The 24,700-nt window shown below is 41.5% G+C and overlaps 1 protein-coding gene across 4 annotated transcripts in view; it reads right to left on the bottom strand.

Moving 5' to 3' along the window:
* Positions 1-24,700, bottom strand: part of ORC4 (origin recognition complex subunit 4) — a 64,629-nt gene that overhangs the window by 15,932 nt on the left and 23,997 nt on the right. For all 4 annotated transcript variants that reach the window (XM_090045810.1, XM_090045809.1, XM_090045811.1 and 1 more), the window contains 8 exons: positions 20,293-20,369; positions 14,352-14,442; positions 11,679-11,754; positions 9,814-9,899; positions 7,432-7,480; positions 4,762-4,913; positions 2,072-2,245; positions 110-196 (listed from right to left, as the gene is read on the bottom strand). In XM_090045810.1, coding sequence (XP_089901936.1) covers positions 110-196; positions 2,072-2,245; positions 4,762-4,913; positions 7,432-7,480; positions 9,814-9,899; positions 11,679-11,754; positions 14,352-14,442; positions 20,293-20,369 — 792 coding nt within the window. The remainder of the gene's footprint in view (positions 1-109; positions 197-2,071; positions 2,246-4,761; positions 4,914-7,431; positions 7,481-9,813; positions 9,900-11,678; positions 11,755-14,351; positions 14,443-20,292; positions 20,370-24,700) is intronic.

The following is a 24,700-nucleotide window of genomic DNA, read 5'->3' as shown; positions in this document are numbered from 1 at the left end:
TCAAGCATAGCTTAACACACTAAATGTATGTTACAATAACATGTAAGTGCACTTACAGGCTACTGTATGAATATGAAATAAAAATCCAAGAGATTATGTTAATACGTACCAAGAGCATGTGAAGTGATCGCAGGTCTTTGCTATGGTGAAAGTGATTTTGCAAAACATCTTGCACTGTTTTGTCTTCTGAAAGATGCTAAAAATGGAGTTTGAGACACATTTGAGCTAGCTGGTAAGATTAGCACACAAGTTTTTGTTCATCTGGGAATTTTTCAGTCAGGTAATTTTTATATTCAAGAGTGGCCACTGAGTTTTCCCCCTGTTTTTCAAGGGGTGGTTCTTGTCACACTCCATACACCTGCATGAGTAGTATTTGGGGAAAAAAGTGAGGTGGTTGTATGTCATTACACTACACAGTAGGATACAAAATGATGGCCGTTATTTCTTAACTAGTTCCCTTCTAACCCAGAGATACTAAATGAACATATTTAGATTAAACACTTGAGATCATCTCAGAACTGTAGTTTTTTTTTCCTGAGAAGCTTATAAAAATATACATAAATCTGTATTTATCTAGCTTGTTATTTAGTAAAATAGCTTAAAATTGCCTAATAAAGGATATCAGTTATATAAAGTAAAGCTTAACTACTCACTAAGGAAGTAAAGTTTGCTGTTTGTGATACTTCCCTCCATTGCCCATTACTTAGGATTTTTGGTCTTCTACTCCAGTAATTAAGTCTTTCAAAAAAAGATAGGGATTATCATCTCTCCAGCTAAGAATAGAGTACTTCCACAGTATTGGGGTTCTTTATACAGTTAAATTTTCCACACTCCAACTACCTCTTTGGTGCTCAGAGATCAGATTTCAGTTTTCCTGTCACTATTATAGTTAATCTCAAAAACAGCCTCCCTCAGCCCCAGTCTGTAGCAGCTATAACCCTAAAATAAAAATTTAACCAATGTTTAAATTGCTGTGGCTACTTCTGATACCACCTTGGTACAATTTTGATGTTACTGACCAAAGGTGTCCAACTCATCTTGCCCTGTTTGGGGCAAGTGGCACGGGAAGAGTCTGCAGGTAGCAGCATTAACTGCCATGGTTTCTGGAGCTGCAGCAATCTTGCAGACCCAATGACATGGCTCAGTGCTCCAGATCTTACTCATGGGATTCTGCACAAGTCCAGAAATTTGTTGCCAGGATGAACAGCTATAGTATTAATTGCCACAGCTCCTGGAGCGTAACTTGGGCAGAGTGAACTGGTTAAGAAGCAGCTGCTCACAATCAGAAGTTGTTGTTGGCCCTGTTGCCTGGTGTGTCCCTGCACTGCTGACACCAGCTTTTCAAAACCCAGCTATATCTTTAAAAAGTACAAGGTATTTAAAGTCTACTAAAAAAGCCTAAAGTGTTTAGTTAAAAAAAAATGCACACTGATTAATTTCCTCTACCACTGAAATGCAACCATTTAGAAATTACACCAGCATGAAGAAAAAGTAGTAAGAACCTCCTTCCTCCATCAAAAAACCAAATCTAAAAATCTGCTTAGCAATATCAGATGGCACGCAATTCACCAGATACTGCCCTTCATATGGAAGATAGATGGTTATTATTAAAGTTTTAATTGTATTAACACTTCAAAAGAAGAAAGTGGTGCTGGCTCCTACCCTGGGGGTCTTTAAGGGGCTTGATGTACACCTTGCTGGGGTCATTTGACCCCAGTACTCTTTCCTGCCATGGCAGGGGGTCAGACTCAATGGTCTGCTTAGGTCCGTTCCAACCCCAGTAACTATGAAACTATCAAAGCTAACACATGTTTCACAGCAAATTCCCTTCATACGCAGATAAAAGAGGAAAGACCTTTATTAGGAAATGTTGAAAATTATGGTTAATTACATGGTTTTGTAGAGCTGGAAGGCAAAATAGGGCCCTGGGCACAGTAGCTACATGGATACCTAGTTGGTGTATGTTAATGCAATCCACAGTTAGTCATGCAGCCTACAACAACTCTGCACATTTATGTATTACACTTATGATTTCAAACTTCTCATTATTGTATCTTTTGTTTCAAGTTACCTGAACATTCTTATTCCATTTCTGAGTGAAAGACTTGTCTGGAAATTCTGCAGGTAGAGATAATTGTTCTTTAAATATTTTAAGGTATTGTTTAAAATCAAATGAGTTCATCATGTATATCTGACGGTGGGAGAACCTTGACTTCACTCTCTTTTCCAGGAGCTCCAGAATATCCTTGTTAGAAAGAAAAGGACCTCTATTTATTACAGTTTTTTATCTAAGCTATAAGAAATACAAGATACAAACAAAGCACAAATAAGGAAAGTACTTTAAAGTTGGGATTTATTATTCTCAGGATTATAACAAAGAGTTTCCTTTTTAAAATAAACCAACAGTATACTTCAAATGCCTAACCCCAAGCAATCCATGTGCTACAGTACACATCACACAATAATTAGTTGCTAGGATACTCATTTTCCCCCATAGATTATGTAAATATTTCAATTGCTTTGGTTTATATTCAAGGAGTTTCAGCCACTTTATCAAGGTTCTAGACAAGTTGTCTCTTTAGTAGACATGTGTAGGTTGGTAGCTGTCATTTCACATGCCTTTTGCCAGGCTAGAGAGATCCTGCGTCAAAAATCTCAAGATTCAATATTTCTCTTTTGAAGATAATGGTGGTTGTTTGCTCCAGGAGAATTCTTAAGCTGTTTTTGAGCAAGAATAATAATGTCTTGCCTCTGGAGGCAGCAGACAGCTTGACATCAGAAGGAACCTATGACAATTTCTACAAAAGAAACTAGTTACTTTGCTCCTACTCTTTTTTTTTTTTTTTTTTTTTTACTTGCCCTGAAATCAGGGTGACTTGGGCTTGAAATAATCTTATTCTGATGCAAGAAAAAGGAGAAAGTCTCCACACGTTAGAAGGAAAATCTGTATTAACAGGACAAAACACTGGAGCAAAGAAGACAATCCATTGACCTACTATAGCGTCAAACCTTTACTCTTAAGTAGTAACCCTCAGACGCTAAGGCTGTGTCCACGCAAGTAGAGACGTTTGTTTCCCTGGGGACAAGAAGTGGCACACTTTGTGCTGCTGCTTCTTGTCCCCGGGGAATGCCCATACCCTGCACCCTCTGACATGTGGCAGATTGCCCCAGAAGGGTTAAGGGAGGCTCAGTCCAGCAACTCTGCTGGCCCCAGCAGCCTTACGTGGGATCTGGGGGCCTTGGAGAGCTGCAGCCACATTGCTCCTGCAGCTGGGAGCCTGGTCAGCAGCTGCAGCATGGCTGCAGCAGGCCAGGCTCTGGTTTTGAACAGTGTGCACTGCCACCACCTCTTTTTTTTTTTTTTTTGATTCTGAGACTTCCTGGGGTCAAGCTCCCTCCCCCTCATGGTGAAAGGTAGGAGCACAGGGAACACCTGAATGTGCGGTGTGTGGCGCTGCAGACGGGGCTGCAACACCACATACTGCACATCTGTACTCGTCTGGATGCAGACTAAGATTCAATGAAGACTTGAAAGATTTAAAAGGTTTTTGCAAAAATTTTGTTCTTGAATCTAATTGAGAAGATAGGCCATAGGGTAGAGAGAGGAGAGAACTCAGATGCAGGAACCCACAGAAGACAAGGCTCCTGACATTATTAGTTAAACGAAATTCAACATTAAATAAGAAAGTGACACATCCCATTTATGTTCTAAAGAAGTTCCATGGACTTTCTAGGATAGACCTCTCACTCCCTTACATTACGTTCCAGGTCATCTTGCTTTAAGGTCTAAATGGAAACAGTTGAAATAATCATTATTCTTTTTCTAGATGATTATTTCTAACATTATCCAAGGTCAATGTAGTTGGTTTAATCATCTTTTCAAGATACAGCAGTTTATGCCTTATTGTATTGATGTGATGCTGTCAAGACCCACATTTCTGTTCTTTCCTGTTCCAACGAAAGAAAGCACCAAAAATCTCTGTAAAGAATGGAAGATAACAGATGCCTCCTCCCCCCATGTAGAAGGCTAATGACAGAGTTGCGCGCACACGCACACATACACGTGTGTTTGTGTATATATGTACAACTCTCCTTTAAAAGTATATATTACCCTCTCTTCTCAGAACCATGACCTTTTTCACAGCACCAAGACAAGTGAGGAAAAAAAAAACCAAAATGTCCAAGTCTAAATGACTGGCATTAATGGACTTTTAATACTACTGTTGTAATAGTCTGTGCCATGTACAGTATTTAATCTCTACAACAAAACACTTAAAACAGTACTAGAAAATAGTTATCGTCCTGTGCATCATCATGATTAAAGAGGGCCTACAATAATTTATCATCCAAAATGAGAAAGAGTAATTCATATTTTGATAGTGTTATAAGGGTTTATTTGGTTGTGCTCCTGTCATTTACAAGTCATAGAAGTTGTGAACTGGAAATGTCACCAGGCTTGGGTTTTTGCCTACTTGATCATATGCCTGTTTCCTTAACTGGTGTTTGCCCAGAATATTTAGCAAATAAAAAAGTGATGTGAAGTGCTATTAGTACTGGAATCCATTTTTAAAATGGTCAGATAACAGTAGCCCATACAGCATACAGTAGATACAGGGGAAAATCTCTCTCAGGCAAGTGGAGGTAGCCCCAAGAAAAAAAATATAATATTAAAGTAATTAAGGTCTTAAGAAATGAGTTTGTGAAGAATTACAGAGTGTCAATAAAATGTAAGTTATGGCACTGGGAAGAATCATTTCTTACTTGTCTGCATGTAAGTCCAATAATTGTTACTGGAGTCTGGGCTGACTGGGATATATCAAAAAGGTTATATAGCAGCGTCTGGTTCTTATGATGAACAAATAAATCAAATTCATCCAGTATAAACAGCACGGGACAACTGCTATCTCGGTCACCTGAGGGGAGAATTTTTAAAAGTTAAATGTTATTCAATTGATACATAACACACCACAATTAGAGTTCTCATCTTTATAACACTTTTTAATTTTAGGCCCTGGACAGTCGAGAATTGGAAAAGTTTCAGGTACCTCTGAAGTGCTTTCCAAAAGGCAAGTGGACAGATGCATACACTCTAGAAAGCACTAAAAATGGACATACTAAAAGTGACCCTCAATGAGCTAACTTTTGAAACATTTCATTCTGAAGGGCTTCCAGTTACATGTAAGCTCAAGCATAGTAACATTGTCTACTGGTATTCCAGTGCTCTGCCTTACTCTCACATGGGTGGGGTGGTTTGAGGCTGGGGAGGGGAGTGGGAAGCAGTTACACCACTGAACCACCTTGTCACACCCTCTAGCATACCACTGTAGTAAGTATGAGATGATCCAGCTGATGAATGTGGCAGGGTGGGATGTACGGACAGTTCCCTATCTGGTCATGGCATAATGATGGCATAATCCATTTGAACTGCTCCAAAATCAGAAGGGAATTTGGAAATTTTTCTTGAAGATTAGTTTTCCCAATACTGGGTCATGCATCCTAAGCGAGGAAACTAATTTCCATTCTCACTGTAGCCGAATGCTCCAAGTCACGTGGAGCGTGAATGAAGTACGCTCCTCAGCAGGGCTGCACTGATAGAGATTTTGAAGGCTGATACTGATGGCCGATACTGATCTGATTTCCGATACAGCTGCATACAGCTGGTAAGTCTGTTGTAGTGGAAGGGGAGCGGGGAAGGAAGGGGCATTGTGGGGGCAGATCAACACCCTCCACAGTGAGGGAGGGAGGGGGCAGGTGCTGCCCAGCTGGGGTAGGGCAGGGCATCGGACAGAGCCAAGGCTTATTGCGGGGGGGGTGCGGCAGCAACTCCTGCTGCTCTGCGCACCCCATGAGGGCATGGGGGGGAGGGGGCGTGTGCCCCTCCATCTGCATGGGGCATGGCGGGCAGACTACAGCTGTGGGCTGGAGCTGCACCCGGCTCTTCTCGGTGGGACCTGGGCTCAGGGCAGGCAGTGGTAGCGCTGGGAGGGGGGCTATGGAGTGGGCTGCAGCCACCCCAAATTTTGCTGTAGTTCCACTCCCAGCACCACCACTGCCTGCCTGGTAGAGCCCCAGCTCTTCCTGGCATGTGGGGGGAGGTGGGGGTTGAGCCACAAAGGGGCGTTGATCTGTTTCCGCCCCCCACCGCCCCTTTCCTCCCCCCCTCCTCTTCCACCACAGACTTACCAGCTGCAGGCTGCTGGGCTCTGTTCCTCACTGCCTGGGTGCTGCACGCACACATGGGCATTTATTGGCCAAATTAAATCGGCCACTTCTGGCAGATTTCCAATACAGCCAATTTTCTTTATATCAGTACCAATCTGATATTGAACTGATGCTTCAGTGCACCTCTACTCCTCAGTATCACTCACTATCTTTCTGCTGCTCCCTAACTAGGAGGTTTAGCATAGCCACAAAGAAACTGGCCAGTTTCTGCCAAACTAGCAGGTGCTGTAAAAGGGTTAACCTGTAGCTGGGGAGCTGCAACAAGGAGGTGTGTGATACTGAAGAGTGGACTCCATGCGTCCTCCACATGGCTGGGAGCATTCAGACATGGTAAGCTCATTTGCTGACGGGCAAGATTCTGGAAAAATATTTTTCTTCATTCTACCTTCCCAAAACAAGGTACGTGTCATATGTGATTAAGTATGACACTGTTCTTTTTCAAAATATCTTGTCAGAGAGAGGGTTAGTCAGAAATCAGGCAGAAGGTAAGGCAGGATGGCACCTTAGAGACTAAAGGGTTGAGAGAGGCATGAGTTTTCATGGGCAACAACCTACCTTGGGAAACATGAAACCCTTTCTTTCTGCCAGTTTTTTCATAGCATCTGGCAGAGTACACTCTTCATGCTTCTCTCAACCAGTTAGTCTATGGTGCCACTCTACCCTCCCTTCTACCTATCCTACCAGTGTTATTTAGTTATAACTTATTTTTAGTTGCAAATAAAAAGAAGAGTTAAGAAACCAATCTGTTACATTAAATTTCATGAACACAGACCGATAAAAGCACTGCACTCTATAATTATAACCACCATTGCTACACATGCAGAGCTGGAGTGAGAACATCTGTCCTTGGCAGGATGAACAATCAAACTGTCAAAAGTTTGGCTAAATTTTTGGCAGAGTAAAATATCACATTGCATAATTGTTTTTAAAAATCATTAAACAGAGACTTCAGTACTATTTTCTGATCTTTTAAACCTCTTATTTTGGGTGTTTAGTATAGTCCAGAGGAGTCTTAAACCTTATTGTTTTACTGGGATTATAATCAAATGTTACAACTGTTTTCTCCTGATTTTGCAACCAACAATGTCTCGCGCAGAATTTTCTTGTCTAATGCATATAAAATGAAAGTCTTTTATTCCTGTATGACATGCATCTAAAAATATGTTAGATGCAGGGCCAGTTTTAGGATTTATTGTAAAAAATATTTACCTTTCTTTAAAGCTTCAAGAAGAAATGCAAGATTTTCAGCAAAACTACCCTGGAAGAAAAAAGTTTCATAACATGTTGTCAAAGGCAGTCTTAAAAACGCAAACATAAACTGCGTCAAATTCATAAATCCGCCTTCCTTACCTGTGTTTGAGAGAAGATGGGCTTTTATTTAACTTCTCATTAATACAGGATAAATCCTTACAATATGCTTTATAATTGCATCTTCTGTGAGGCACCTCTTTGGCCTAGGGGGCAGGGGAAAGATACTCTCTCTCCACCCCTCTTCTCCCAACTGCATACAAGCAAAATAATGGTGGGTTAATAAATTTCCTAGGAACAAGCATTACACACTTTAATTAACCATATATGCATGTGAAAGGACAACTGTACACTCAGGAACAAATTTTATTGCATATGTTACTGTGCATTTTTCCAATAAGTATCACTATAGGCAGATCCATAATTTTCAAGATAATAACTCATCTCAAAGTAGGAATGTCCAACTGGTAGCCAACAAGGGGTTGACATGTGGCCCATGGACTACTGTCCAGCTGCTACTCACTCCATTGCTCCTGTAGAGGCCAGGCTCCCCAGGCTCCCCCTGCCCCCTCTGCATTTTGCTTTCTGCCCCTGCACCTGGGGGCAGGGCAATGCAGCAGAAGACCCTGGGGAGAAAGGCTAGGGTGCCCACCCTATCTGTAGGAGGCTGCACACACAGCAAGAGGTATGGAAAGGAGGGATCTGGCTCAGTGCCTTGGCCACCCAGTATACTCCAAGGGGGAGCCAGGCTGTCTGCACTGTGCACACAGCAGAGGCAAGGGTCAGGGCAGGATGCAGCCTAGTGGCCTGGCCTCTGCAGGAGCAATGAAGGGAGTCGCAGCAGTCCATTGGCTGCATATTAACCCCATGCTGGCTACCAGTTAGACAGTCCTACTTTAAGAGAGGAACAGTTATATTGAAAATTATGGATCTACCTGTAGCATTGCTTTTTGGAAAAGTGCACACTGAATGTATGCAATAAAATACATTCCTGAGTTGACAGCTGTCCTCTGCACATGCATATATGGTTAACCATGTAATGCTTGTTCCCAGGAAATTTTGTTAATCCACCATTATTTTGTTGGTATGCAGTTGAGGGAAGGGGAAAAATGGACAAAAAATAGCTAGTAAAAATGTTGTGTGTTTCTAGTTCTTTGTTTTCTCTGGCTCTGTTTTCCTTCTTTGTTTATGTTAGGGTACATGGGAAGGTATACAGCTCCCCACCAGTCAGAAGCTGGACAGGCCTGTCAAAGTATGGCTGGTCTGCTCCACTTGCTTCCATCCCAAGCCACATTATAGAAAGGTGGGCAGTAAAGAGGACTATATACTTTACAGGTTGCTACAAGTCACTGGGGAAAGATTATTTGTTTAGATAGAAATGGGGGCAGCTTAGTTACTAAGCTGGTGAAGGGGCTGGACAGCTCTGTAGCCCAAGGGCAGAAGCGTTAATGATTTCTCTCCTTTCAGAAGAATGGGGTTATTTATGTCTTACCTTCTCCAGCCTTTGTATATTAAACTTGGTTTCCTGCATAAATAACAAAGTAAAGGGGAGAGAAATACACTAGAGGGAAAAGCTGTAAGGATACTACTACTATGCTCAAGATAGCACAGCTATTGACATTTCCCTTTGCTTCCTTCTTGGTAGCTGGAGTTGCGGAAAATGATATAATGAATTTTATACCTTTTACTTTGTTTGTACTTTTCAAGTTACTGATGTTAGTCAAGTTACTGATGATGAAAGTCGCCACTACCTTTTTTTTTTTTCTTTGCTCTCCCATTTATTTTGTCCTATTTTTGGGTGGGAGGAAGAAGGCAGGGAGAATTCTTCCTTTGCACATGCTTGATAAATCACTTAAGACAACATGCTAATGTCTGAAATCCTCAGCACAGGAAACAAAGATGCAACTTAAAATTCTTTAGTTTCCCTCTCTTCTTGATTGACTGGTTAGTGAGATGGATATTGCATAGGTGATGGGCGTTTTGAAATTTTGCGTAGTTGTTGGGTTACATTGCATTTTGTAAACACTTATTTTAAGAGACTGCACACAATAGTCCTCAATGGTAAAGCCCCTGATGGATTCCCAACTGCTATTCCACCACAGAATCTTTCATTCGGGGAATTCTATTGTAGCCTAATTAGTAACTATGCAAATCTACCAATCTCATGTGTCCCATCAGGAAGCAGAGCAAGAGATGATGCTTAGAATGATCTTGATTTTATTTCAGTTTCCATCTTCTGACTTGGCACTCCTATATAGCAAAAAGCACCTTTCTCAAGACTTTTGGATGGAGCTTTAGGTTACATTTTTACTTGTATCTAAAGGAACTGAAGCCAATACTTACAAAAACTTTATCTCCAACAACATTTTCTAGACTTAGTTGCCTTGTGATCTCCTTAAGAGCTATTTTATCATTGGTCTGCAACAGGCCTTATTAAAAAAAAAAAGAAAAGAAAAAGATAGTGGCAATTTTACATTAGATAGTGTAAATTATCCTTTTCTTCCTAAACCTATGGTAGCAACTATGCTTCATCCACATCTAACAAGCTATAAAAAGGTAATGGAATAATGTTACCTTACACAAACCAATAAAAGTCCCAGTTTTTGAGTTAAGACTCTCTCTGTATAAACAGTGTTAAGAAGAGATAATTTCAGCCAGTCCATATTTTACAATGGAAGACCAGGTAACTGGTTATGAGTGACTTCTAATGGTAGAGTTCTTGAAACAGAACTTTACTAGACTTTGGTTTTCTACATGGTCTCAAAACTATATCAAAACATCAAGAGAAGCTGAGCTGAACACTCCCACGCACGCTGCTGTAATGCAGGGCAGACAAAATACGGCTCGTGGTCTGGATTTGGCCCACCAGGCATTTTCACCCAGCCTGTGGCACCCCACAAATGAACTGTGCCCCAACCAACCCTTCCGCCCGCAAAGGTGGGAGTGAGGCACCCAACATACCTATTATGTCTCGCTCCCACCCTCATGGGTGGAAGGACCCGGCCCCACTAGCACCAGGTGGGGCTGCTGCTGCTGCAGACTTCCCCAGCATCCTGCTCTCTCCAAACAGCAGGTAGAGCAGAAGCGCAGACCATAGGGCTGGAGCTGGCTGCAGTGCAGAGCCCAGGGGCAGTGAGGAGTTCAGCTGGGCAGTGTGTGAGTGTGGGCGACAGCTGGGGGTATGGGGACCCCTCCCATACTACCCCCATGGTGCATAGCACTGGTAGGAAGCAGGGGGGCGCTCAGCGCTGGTGCCTGGTTCTGGCCAGCTCTGCACATTGCAGCCAGAAGCACAGCCCCCACTGGGCCATCTGCATCGCGGGCACTCGCCACACTCACATGGCAGGGAGGAAAGCCCCAGGCACTGGAGACGCTGGGGTGGGAAAGGCAACAGGTTCCAGTGTGTGGGGCTTCCCTCCCATGCCATGCGAATACGGGGAGTGCCAGCAATGGAAACTGCTCAGGGGGGCTGCGCTCCTTGATGCGATGTGCAGTGCTAGCCAGAGCCAGGCACCAGAGCCCCCACCTGATGCTGCACCATGGGTACACTGTGTGTGGGGGTGTCCCCACATCCCTTCCACCCCACAAATGCCACACACACATATACAAACATATACACCCCGACTCCCCTTGTCTTGCCTGAGTTGACTGCAGGAGAGGACAGTGTTCCAGAGCCCCACAAATGCCATACAACCCCCAACATACCCTATGCCCCCTACACATAGCAACACCTCCTGACAAATTCCCCTCACATGTCCCCTACACCCTATCATACAGACCCCCACACCCACCCACCCAACACAATATAAAAGACTAATAATTTATTTTTGAGTTATTATGCAATCACCTCTATACACACTATGCAAATACAGATCATGACAAAAATATTTTTTATAATAAAATTAAAATATGTTATAGTAGGCATTTGACTTCTGCTGAATGATTGTTTTTTTCTGGTTCTAAGATGGCACCCCCCCCCTCCCAAAAGGAGAATTTCTGGGGGGCAAAGGGAAGGGACTTCAGGTGGCAATGGTCAGGGGTTAGGGGTAGGACTTCCAGTCCCAAGATGGTAACCATGGGCAGGGCAACTGCCAAGGGGCGGGGCTACCCATGCAGCCCTCAGCAGCTCAAACCTCTTTAAGTGATCTTCTGCCCAAAATAATTGCCCACCCCGCTGTAATCTCTACGGATGCTGACAAATTACTTACCATTTAGGTGAACTTGCAAGAGGTTTTCCTTTACTTGCTTTATTTCCATGAGCTCCTTCAACACATGGTTTAGTAACTAGAAAAGATATGTATAAATTGAAGATGCTTTCTACCACAGAATTTTTAAATTAACAACTGTAAGAAAGAACGTTAGAAGACAAAGAGGATCAAATACCTAGTAATATGGAAGATACCACTTTGTCAGTCATAACCTTGAGAAAATGAAACATTGACATCATTTTGCTAGATTTCGGAGGAATCCTTGTTCCAGAAGGACCCAAACCCTCATACCAACCATGACTTCTTCCATTCAATAACAGGCAAATTTTGTTCATACACAGTGATAGCAGATGAGAGTAATGCAGGCAAAGCAAACAAAATAACCCCAATCCTATTTATCTACCAGTTCCAGGGTTCTCACAGAGGGACAGTACACGTGGCTAATACGCGAGTGCCAGCCTGTAGTTCTTTTCTTGAATGTCATCAGTCTTGGGAGGTCAAAAGCCAAGACCAAGCCCCTACTCCTGCCCCGATGGACGGGCAAGACGGGCCGGTGGTGCACCTACAGTGGCCTCAGGATCCCCTCCTGGGCGGTCTCTCACCTGTAGGGTCCCTGGCCCTTTTACATTCGGGCTATGGCCACACATGGACATTTGGCCTATCTTTTCCAAGACCCTGGCCCCACGTCAGGCCAGTTGAGAGCTCAGGCTCTCCCAGCTCTGGCAGTATCTGCAGTGGTCTCTTCCACCTTTTGACCCTTCTAGGGCCCTGGCCCTGTCTCTGGGCTGCCAGACCCCTTGGTGTCTCAGGGCTTTTTCAAACTCCTCCTGGGCTACAGGCTCCTAGACACGCCCCCCCCCCCCCCCCGGTCTCCAGCTGTGTCCCCCAGACTTTGACCCCTTTCGGGAAATTCTTTAAAAAGTTTCATATTCTTTTAAGTCTTATCTATGCTTCCCTTCTAAATGAACTACTCCAAGCTTATTACCAAAAGGTAAGGAAAGCAAAATCAATAACATCTTAAAAAGTGAATATATATGCTTACTGCCAGCAGGAATGTGGTATTCAGTCAGTTTTACTATTCTAAATCTAGTTTTCATATTTTGTGTAGCTGATGAATTACTAATATTAGTTTGTGGGAGAACAGAGTACAAGAATATGGCAATAATTTTCAAGTTACTCCACAAGGAAAGTTTACATCCAAACTAACAAATAAATACAATAATGGGAAAAAAGTTTTAACCGTTTTAACGTTTAGTAGTTTTAGCTTAGTACAGCACTGGCCCACTGTGCAAGACAAAGGCAGCTGAAAGTTTTGTCTCAAAGAATTTCATATGCTTGTTCCATTTCAACACAAAATTAGTAAAAGGAGGACAAAATTAACAAACACTTATATAAGCTATTAATATGGAAATCTTTATCGTTTTACAAGCCAGTCCTGTGCCCAATATTTTCCACCCTGCCCTTGGATAAGCTATTAATTCACATCATAAATATATAAATACTGTAACTGTATTCATTAGCCTCATCCTCTTTTCCGCTTCTATTGTCTCCCCTACCAAGAATTACCAGTTCTCTTTAAACATAACTAGTCTTCCTGAAGACAAACTACTTTCTCTTCACTTGCAGGAGGCAACTAAATCATTTCACTATTCATTTAGTTTGTCTTATGAATGATTTGCTCTTTTATAGCCGGGGGGTCAGAACTCAGGAGGAAAGACATGAAGGTGTGGAAGACTAATGTGAAGGGGGAAAATAATTTAGTATATTTATTTCAGAAAGGTCCCAAAAACATTGGCAATAACATGAGTCCAGAAAAACTTACAGAACAGAACAGTCATGATATGGAAACCTTTTAGTTTTCACACCATCTGTTCTGTGGGGCAGAGAGTGCCTTCAGGCTAATCTACAGTTTTCATACAGCTACAACAATGTCAGTTTCTAAAAATAAAAGTGGCAGAACTTTTTTGCATGTAGATAATTTTCCAGGAAGAGGTGGTTACAGCCATGCAAGTCAGTAGTTTACAAACAAATAGTATGTCATTTCAAGTATACTAATTTCTAAACTTATACAGTAAAGCTATACTGAAACTGTGCTTAAACATATAAGCCTTACATGTCCTGGCTTGTACTACAATCCAACATAGTTGGAGTGCAGAAACTTTGTTCTGAGTTCTGGATATAAAAGAAATCACTTGCCTTTCTCCTCCTCCTCCCTGCTCCAAGCCCATCTGCTCCTCTCACCCCCCCGCAAAAAAAGTGTGCTCTTTTTATGAAGAGTGATTTCAGTACCACCTTTGCCAGATGGACTGTAAATGTTGCATTAGAAGAAGTGCTCCTTAAGTGACTTAAATTAGGAGAAGTTTTAATAATTGTCTATTGAGGTACCAATTCAAAACTTCATTCCATGATGAGCATTTTTTTCTTTAGAATGTATTAATTGAATATTCAGGTAATACAAGGGTTTCTGTGTTCCAAGCTACACTTTGTGAAAGGGAAAACTAATTTTCCTTGTTATATTAGTCCCTTAAGGAGCAAAGAAACTGGAAGACAGAAGCAACAGTTCTAAAGACACCCCCTTTTTCCCCCCTCCCTCCACACCTCCCCAGGAGTCCAGTAGAGTTGTACTCATGTCACACACTAACTCAGCCCTGAACGTGTACAAGAAGCTTTTACCATGGTCTTGCCCGATCCTCGGGGCCCAATAATGAGTGCAGAGTTACTTTCTCCATGGAAAATGGTTCGTTTCAGCAGCTCCAGCAGATGTCTATATGACAACAAGATTAAGTTACAACTCCAAAATGGGCATTTGCTGTAACTATAAAACATTTAAAAAAACTAATGGAACACAAGAAGAGCCTGATGCAAACGCCAATATGCACCGTGGACAAAATAAACTTTTCTTGCTTGGATTGTATTAAATTTAACGCCAGGATAAGTGCATAAAAACACCTGAGCCAAAAGCCTCAGTATTGCTTTACAAGCCTACTAAACAGGATGCCCTACATGAAAACCCAATTTTAGAGATCAAGCTCAGTTAAATTCCTTCCAATGAACAGGAACTACCACACTCAGTTACAAGACAAGTTGTTTTAAAAAGAAACAATAGAGTTGCCCAAGACAGTGGCTTCAGTACTGGCAGAGAATTATGGATCGTTACTAAATTTGGCAGTTATTTTGCATATCAAAAGTTAGGGCATAGCATTAAGGGTTCAAGCCGTGAACAATGGTATCTGAAAGTCTAAATAATTGTCTATTGAGGTACCAATTCAAAATTTCATTCCATGATGTGCATTTTTTTCTTTAGAATGTATTCACTGAATATTCAGGTAATACAAGGGTTTGTGTATTCCAAGCTACATTTTGTGAGAGGGAAAACTAATTTTCCTTGCTATATCTAAGAAAATAAATTTGCCTGATGATTTTTCATTGGTTAGAGTGCTTCTCTTGTGAGACTGTATTCATGCTAGTTTACTGGTTCAGATGCATCATACAACTGGATACTTTCAAGCATCCCAATAAGCCTAAATGGTCATGATTTTTAAAAAACATTACAGGTTTCATTTTTACAAAAACAGAATAGTATCATTAAGTATTTATGCACAAGTCAGAAAGGATACCATTTTCTTATGGGAAGGAAGAATTATAAGGCGAGAGTAAACTGAAGGTTATTTTGGCTATTAAGGGGCTAGAAGGAAGAAGATATGAACATGGAACAAAAATGTAATTTACACCTGTCAGCAAAGAAAGCTAAATATTATAAACATTACTGTATTTATTCAAATATAAGACAACATTGAATATAAAATACCCCCCCCAATAATTAGATTCTATATTAGAAAATTTATAAAGTTGTTGTATATAAGTTCCAGGTATAGAATCTAATAATTGGAGGTTCGCCTTGAATTTGTCCCCCTTCTACTGCTACACCAGGGAAAATTAAAATTGGGGATTGGGGTCTTCTGCCCCCCACAACTTTCCCTCTGCAGCCCCCTTCCCCCTCTCCGTACTGTCAGACTCTGTTCTCCCTGAGCATATGGAAGAGAAAAGCAAATTTGAAAAAACTGACCTTAAAATTAAAAATACCTGTGGTAATCCATAGCTTTAATTAATCCAAAATTGCCTTGCATTTTTTTGAAACTGCTGCAAGTTTTAGCACAGGTACTGTATAAACACTCTGTTTAAGTAAGTACAGAAGTGCTGCTTAAAATAGTACAAACTACGTACGATTTCAGTCCAAAACCAAAAGATTGGTGGCTTACCATTTGATTCATAGGCCTGGGCCCCAGCAGAATCAACATTTCAAGCCATGATGACCCCCAGCTCAACACTGTTCAGTATGTGTCTACTTCAGATACACCCCACAGAGGATTCATGTGCTAATTAACCTCCCACCCATGACTGGAACCGAGTGTTCTTATCACGAGCCCTGAGGTCCTCCCCAAAATGATACATACATGAGGCACAGGGCAACCCGGTTCAGCCCACATCATGGAGGGTAGGTCCACACTAATCGTATGCGTTAGATTGAAAGAGGGGGTGACAGAGCAGTTCTGGGTGAATTGTTTGGGACCCCAGTTGGTGGTGTTTACCAGGCATTTAAGGCTGGTGAAGAAACAGGAATCATTTGAAATGGAAAAGAATGGCACAGCTCAGCTATGAGAATAAAGAGGAAATCAACATGTATTCACTGTAATGACTCACCATGACTCTAAAGAGTGCTGAGAAGCACTGTGCAAAATGGGCATTATCATGTATGTTATTGAGATAGGCTGCCCTAACTTATCCTTGCAGTTGGTTCTCATCAGCAGATTGCTTCTTATGTGGCAGCTGAATGGAAGCCTGGCTGCTGCCCTGCAGCCTTGGTCAACAACCCGAGAGGCAGGAGCAAAGAGCGTTGAGATGGCAGCGTGAATGTTGGTGAGCTGAGAGCAGAGAAGCAAAGATCGAAGAAGGAGACAGGAGACCAGGCAGAGTGGAGCCATGAAAATGGAGATTCAGATGGAGAGCTAGAATCTGACTAGCAACTGGTGCAGCAATGCATGAAGATGAAACTGAAAGCAGCTGCAACTGTGCAAGCATGAGCAAGCCAAAAGAGTGATAGGAAGAAGACGGTCATCAACCAGACCAGGGAAAGCAGCAGCAGGAACCAAAGAGCTGTAGAAGAATGAAAAGAAGGAACCAGATAATGAAATGTGAAAGAGGGAGGTGAGTGGATCTCAGATGATGGGGATAAGGAGCCCAGAGAGACTTTGAGGTACAGGGTACATGTGACAATGACTAGGGAGAAGGCACAGGGCAGATGGACCATGGAGAGGTATGACATTTTTGACTGGATTTTGATGAAATTTTGAAAGTGAACCCCGAATACATCCAATACATGATGGCCGAACCAAATGGGAGGTCATGGGGTTTCACCTTCTGGCACAGAGGGACCTATAAGCAGTTCTGGAGAAACTACAAGGAAGTGGAGAAAGAAGAACTGCAAGGACTGATTTTTGTCACTGCACAGAAGTCAAGGGAGAGACTGATCATTGTCAAACTGTATTTGGACATCCTTGAGGAAATGGATGTGGAGAGATGGTTGGAGCGGAGAGACCAGAGTAATGTTTGTGGAAAAAGTGAGAGACAAATATAATGTGTGGTCTGGGGCATTTCGGGTATGAGTGATTCTAAGTGAGAAGGAGGCTGGGAGAGGTGAGGCACCTGCCGTCAGTTATTCATGTAGGAGGGCACCAGGGCTACATCATATACCACGGCAGCCCTGTCAATGTAGCAAATGAGGGCAGGAAGGGCATTTTGGCAGCCTATTGTGTCATTTGCTACCAGTGTGGTGGGTGAGGGCACAAAGCCCATGCATGCTGAGAAGTGGGATGTCAAAAGTAAGGGCAGATGCAAAACAGTTGCCCAGATTCTTTATCTAACAGAGCACAACCTAAAAGGTGGGATGACTTTGATCAGATGAGTGAAGGGGAGGCCAGGATGGATTCAGAGAAGGAAATATTGGCGGGAGAAACACTGGAGGTGAAAAAGGGGTGGAATGAGTGTTGTGGTAGCAGCACAACAACTAGAAGAGGAGAGGGAAGATGAGGAGGGACATGAAAGCATGAGCATGGAAACAGAAGAAGAGATAAGAAATCCCAGAGATTGACCAAGAAGAAATTGCCATTTTAGAGAATGGGAAAGGGGTGGAGCCACGGGTAGGAAAAAGGAAGAAACAAAGGTTGTCATGGAAAAGGGGAGAAAGGAGAAGCAACACTGGGGGAATGGTGCTTCGTAAATGAAGATGGAAGGGTATGCTGAGCCAGAAGGAAGTAGTATTTGGTGGGGGGTGGGACAGCAGCTGCCTCTCTCAATATAGAAGCCCTGGAAAACTAGTAAGAGCAAGGGGGATGAAGAAGGGCGGAGGGACAGAGTCACTTAGCAGTGACGTGGATGACCCATAAAATGAGAGAGATGAGGACCAGTAGCTTCCACCTTTTCTTTATCATGGTGTTGTGTGTTGCAACTTTATATGTATGAAGATTATTGACAAAGACGACGTGGGATTGAATGGCAGCAACTTTAAGGTCTGTTGATGTGGATGTAATGTGGGGTAATGAGCATAAATATCTGGAGAAGAGATGGGGTTTGGGGCCGTCATGATAGGGGGGGACAAATGTGAACAAAGCAGCAGGGGTGGCAGTGTTATTTAAAAACCCAGGGGTTAAAGTCAAGCAACTGCAAGTGTTAGTAGAAGGAAGAATGCAGAAGGATGTTGTTGTAGACAAAAGTGATGGAGGCAGAGCTGTTTAACATATATACACCTGGGGAAAAGGGAGGGGAGGGTGGCTTTATTCCGGAAGTTGAAAATGGACACTGTGTGGGGGGACACACAGAGTCACAGTAGGCAACTTCACAACTGTATAATTGAGAAAGGAGACTGGGGTGGGGTGGGGGGGGAGAATTAGACAGTTCCTTGAAGATGTTAAAGAAAATTATCAAGGAAGAAGGTTTCAAGGATAAGTGGGCAGGAGAGAAAATACATACAAGAGTAGAGCCAGGAAGAAGGAAAACTTCAAGGATTTATTTTGTTTTAGTCTTGGAAGGAATGGCAGTGCACAATAAAAGAGATACAAGATATCAGTTTTAGTGACCACCAATTGCTATGGGTGTAGATGGGAATGGGAAAGCAAAAGGCCCTCTGGAAATTGAGTGTTAAACTGCTTCACAACAAAAAATTGTGTATGAAGTTTACGGAGGAGTACAAGGAATGGAGAACCTTTAAGAACTGCTATAAAAGCAGGTGAGAATGGTGGTGTATGTTTAAGAGAAGAACAAGTAGAGGAGGGAAAGTGAAATGCTCACTGTATGTACATTGCACTAATGTGATGGTGCAAGATAGTCTCATTAGAATCCTGAAACATATGGAAGACTATGGCAAAGCTTCAGGGGCAGAAGTAAACAAGACTAAGGGCAAGGTGTTGAGGATCAGAATTTGGGAGATTAGGGAAATTTTGCATGAGGTTAGTTAAGAATCAGATACAAATCTGAGGGGTAGTTCCTGATATAGAAGGGAAAGGCACAAAAGCATGAGAAGAGATAGGGTCACGGATTAGGAAAATGTTACTGTTTTGGAACACAAGAGGTTTGTCATATGCAGGAAAGGTGAAGCTGGTGAAACAGGTGTTGCTACCTATTGTGTTGTTTGTGGGAGTAGTATATCCTTCATCAAGGATTCAAAGCAGGACAATCCAGAGACTGATTTGTATGTTCTTCTGGGGTTCTAAAACAGCATGGATTGTCAGGAAGGAATGATACAGGGGACAAGAGTGTGGAGGTTAACAACTTCCAAACCGAGACGTTTATCTATGCACGCTGTTAGAACGGTGAGGAGGGAAGCATCAGAAGGAAGTGGGAAAGTGGGAAGTTTCTGCTGATCTGGGGTGGGGAAATAGCTATGGAGGATGGACAGCTGTGGAAGATGAACCTATAATGAGACAGGGTGGAAGGGGCAGTGGGCTTGGACACTGCCAATGTATTATGGGAAAACAGAAAATGTTATTAAAATTACAAGGTTTGGAAGAGCTAGATACAAGGTTTAAAATAAAAGGGAAGGATTTTAAAAGAAATCAGAGGGAAAGAAAGTAACTGAGGTGGGTGATTTGTCAGAGCAACAAGCAAGATGATTGTGGAAAGGGGTAGCAGGGGAAGATCTAGAAGTCCACTCATCCTTGAAACCTTCTTCCTTGAATTGTAGAAAGTTAGCAATAGCCCAAATTAATAAAGTGGAATGACTATACTTGGGATGTAAAAGTGGAATTAGAAGTCTAACCATTAAAGTGGATTTTTAATTTATATTAATTTTGTTTTTTTATGGTTTAAATCATACCTGAAAAAATCTCAGTCCTAACTGCACCTTCAAAAACTCAGGATGCAAGTCTCACACTCTGACGGAACAGGCCTTTTACATACTGAATTAAATTTAAAGGAATTTCAAAGTATTTTTAAAATCACTACTTAAATCCAAAAAACAATCAAAAAGCATAAGGCCAAGGTACATGTAAAGAAGAGTTTTCTATATGAGACAAACTCATGTCAAAATAGCAAAGCATCGTCTCTGAAACTGTATACTTACTTGTATTGAGGTTCGACCCCAAATAGCTTTCCATTAGGGTGCTGGTGACAAAATCTTTCACGTAAAATTCTTTGCACCTGTTAAGATAAAATATTAACACGAAATGCTTAAATAGGCCATAACACTGACCCACATACTAGCAATCGTATTCAATTTTGTTGGATTAGTTGAAGATGTGTTGATTTGGGGCAACTGTACTTTAAACAAGATAAACCCATTCAAATTCAAATGTATATTTAATCATCACTAATTGGAATCTAATAGTACAAATCAAGTTATCAAGTAGAGAGATTATCTGGTCACACAATCAAGTACAGGTGCAGAGAACAGTTGTATTATTCCAAGACGGTGGTGGCAGTACATCTGTCTTATCTCCATCATTGTTTCATCTCTATACCCCAGAGGACACAATGTAGTACTTGTTGATACATATTACTTTCACTAGTAGCTCACCTATTGTAGATCCTGTCTGCACACTAGTTTCTAACTTGAGATTATTATGCATCAGTTTCTTTATCTCTGTGAGACTTGTGGTTAAATTTTTCTAGCAAATCTAAACAGATTTTTTTTCCAAGTGCTTCTTGATCCATTGTTTTGCCAATATGCTGAAAATTCCAGTCTATGAAAGATTTTCCTTTACAGAAAGGAGTCAAGCTCTTCTAGAGACTAGTATTTCTCAAACTGTGGTCTGGACAACTGGTAGTTCATGAATCACCCTTACGATTCCTCATGTAAAAGTCTGATAAAAAGCTAAGTTTGACAAAAAGCTAAGTGTGGACACTGGTACCAAAGATTTCTTTTTTTTTTTTTTGGGGGGGGGGGGGGGGAATAATACCCTTCCAAGTTTTTTTTTAATTCTATTTAATTACAATTCAACCAATTTTCTCAGCTACCTAAAACTTTGTGATTGTATTTTCAGATTACTCCAGTCTTCTTATGTGAAGTTCACTACTCTTCAACCTGGCAGTATATCAGTCAGGTCATGCAAGACCATCCATTTGTTAGCTTTTCATCCCCTTAAGTTATTTCAAAATTTTTTTGATGAATACCACCTAATATTGGTAATCTGTTGCTTTTCCAACTACTGGCTCCAACACCCTCCTGAGGACACTCATGAACAAGTGCCAATTAAGACAGATGGGTATTTCTCTTCAGTATCTTTTTGGATGGCAAGTGATTCAGAGAAATTATGTTGTTCATCTTCATTTTGACTCTGGCAACATCTGATATAGAAGTCATGAAGTAATGGCACACCAAACTGCTAGTATGTTTATATGAAGAAGTTCTTCTTCTAACTTTTAGTTTCTTTTAACTAATTTAGCACACTTATTTTCAAGCCAACTGTAGGCTCTGCTGTAGGTAAATTCCCAACCCCGTCTCACAAACTAAAGAATGCTAGCATCCTGAAATGGATATGCCCTTGAACATAAAGGAACTAGCAGAGGTAATTTTGGAGCCATGGTTATCCTCTTCAAGGAGTTGGGGAAATCAGGTGAGATCCTGGATGTTTGGAAAAGGAAGAAATGAGAATCTGGAGAACTACAGTTAGCCTGACTTCAACACCTAGTAAGACTGTGAAGCAGGTCCTCAAGGAATCTGCTGTGATGCACAAAGTAACCAGAAACAGCCATTATGGATTCACCAAGAGCAAGTCATGCCTAACCTGATTTCTGTCTATATGGGAAGGAACTAAGTAGAGAATTGGATGCGATATCCTTGACTTAACAAGGCTTCTAACTAGAGATGCACAAATACATCAGTCCATATCATATTAACAATAATAAAACGGAAATTAACAGTATCAGCAATCATCTATTTTTGGCTGATGTGGCTAATAATGTCACTGATAAACGCTGCGTGCAAGCGTGCAGCCACAACATGCACACGGCCAGGAATGCAGCCAGGCAGCATCTAGAGCAGCGACCGGCCAGTAAGTCTGAGGGGGGAAGTGGGGGATAGTGAGGGATGCTGCTCTCCAAGCTGCAGGGCTGCATATCGGCAATCAGATCGGTATCGGCCGATATGGCTCGTTAATAAATCGGCCATCAGTATTGGCCTGAAAATCTTTATTAGTGCATCCCTACTTCTAACACTGTCTTCCATGACAGTCTCATTAACAAGCTAAGACAATACAGACTAAGAAAAAATACTGTAAGGTGGATACATAACTGGTTGGATCATCATACTCCACAAGAAGTCCTTACTAGCTTAATGCCAAGGTGAGAAGAAGTATCAAGTGGGGTTCTGCAGGGATCTGTCCTGGGTCTGGTACTGTTCAACATCTTCACTAATTATTTTGACTATGGGATGGAGTGCATACTTACCAAATATGGAGGTGACATCAAGTTGTCTGGAGCAGTACATACTTCGGAAGGTAGGGCTATGACTCAGAACAGTTTGAATAAACTGGAGAAATGATCCACAATCAATGAGATGAAAATCAAGAAAGGTAAGTGCAAGACTTGGGTCAGAATAATTCCACACAGTACAGACTGGAGAATGACTAGCTAGGCTACAGGACTGGAGAGAAGGAACTGGGACTTACTATAGACCCTAAACTGAATATGAGTCAGAGTGCTCTTACTGCAAAAAAACCCAAAAGCATATTGGGTTTTATTAGCAAGGGTGTCACTTGAAAAACCAAGAGAAGATATTCTTCTGCTGTACTAAGCACTGGTGAAGTTTTACTTAAAACTACTGTGTCCAGTTTTGGACCCCGCACTTCAAGAAACATGTTGGATAGATTGGAAAGGGTCCAGCAAAAAACAGTAAAAAATATTAGAGGTCTGGGAAACATGACTTATGAGGGGAAGTCTAAGAGAACTAGGTTTGTTTAGTCTGGAGAAGAGAAAATTGATAACAGCATTCAAATACATGATTATATAGGGTTATTATAAAGAAAGATTGAGATACCCAGGGAAGAAAGGCTATGGGGTACAGAACTAGGAGCCACAGCCCCAAACTGAAACAGGATAAGTTTAGGTTGGTCACTAAGAAGAATTTTCTGACTAAGAGCATGGTCAGGTGTTACAACAGGCTACCTAGAGAGTTTCCAAGGATGGAGATTGCACATGAGTAGATCAGACAGACAGTTGGCTGAGAAAGGATTATCCCTGACCAAGTTGCCTCAAGGGGGGGCCCGGACTAGATGACCTCATGATAACTGATGACCTTTCAGCCTTACTTTCCTATGATTTTATTTCTTACCATTTAATCAACTGTGCTTTTTTTGCCTTCCAGGCTCCTCATTTTAGCACAATGCATACCTTCTGTGATTCACTTAAGGTATGCTTGACTACTAGTATTGCTCAAAGTTGAATCAGTCAATTAGATGAAGATGATAACTGCTTTCCCGATTAATAAACAGAAGGTATTTTTTTTAAAGCCACACGCATCGGTGCTCATCTGTCACAGTGACAAAAGTTAATGTGGACAAGTCAGTTGTCCAAGTATGAACTAACAGCAGCTATGATCATAACAATTGGGAACATTCTGTCCTGCCATAACCTACACGTTAGAGAAATACAAAAAATATCCTATTCTGATGTGTACATTTTCAGATATACTTTAGCAATGGGACATACAGTTATAATTGTGCATGTTTATACATGATAGTCATAGGGGGTCAAGATTGGCCAATATGATTTATGGGATCTTCATTTTAGATTATTCATTAATACATTTCTGAGTGGAGAACTGTGGAGAGAGTTGCAGAAATATGCTGGGCCATGCACATAAAGCTGAAATTATATAAACAAGCTTGAGCTATAATAAAGAAGGGCTTAAAACATCTGTGCCCAGTAACTGAAAAAACCAATAAAACTACAAATCCACCAGATGAAGTAAGGAAGATGAAGTAAGGAAAGGCAGAAGGAGCATGACAGTTTTCTTGGACTCTTAAGAGCACAAGTTTTTAGATTTGGAAAGATTTCTTCTCGAACTGGCTTTTAGACTACCTATGTACAGGCATACCTCATTTTATTGCGCTTCACTTTATTGCGCTTTGCAGATATTGCGTTTTTTACAAGTTGAAGGTTTGTGGCAACCCTGCGTCGAGCAAGTCTATTGGCGCCATTTTTCCAACAGCATTTGCTCACTTCGCATTTTTTAGCAATAAATTATTTTTTAATTAAGGTATGTACATTTTATTTTAGACACAATGCTATTGCACACTTAACAGACTACAGTATAGTGTAAACATAACTTTTATATGCACTGGGAAACCAAAAAATTTATGAGACTTGCTTTATTGCGATATTCGCTTTATTGCGGTGGTCTGGAACCGAACCCACAATATCTCCAAGGTATACCTGTATAACTGAAAAACTACAGAGAACGGAGGGAGGACAAGAAAGACATCCAATATCCTCAACTATTTGTTCTTCTTTTCTTTCTTTTTTTTGGGGAG

Source organism: Crocodylus siamensis, chromosome 4, assembly GCF_052110815.1.
Source record: "Crocodylus siamensis isolate JL-2025a chromosome 4, ASM5211081v1, whole genome shotgun sequence".
NCBI classification, from domain to species: domain Eukaryota; kingdom Metazoa; phylum Chordata; order Crocodylia; family Crocodylidae; genus Crocodylus; species Crocodylus siamensis.
The sequence above is the reverse complement of the archived record's forward strand: the minus strand, read 5'-3'. Positions and strand labels throughout refer to the sequence as shown.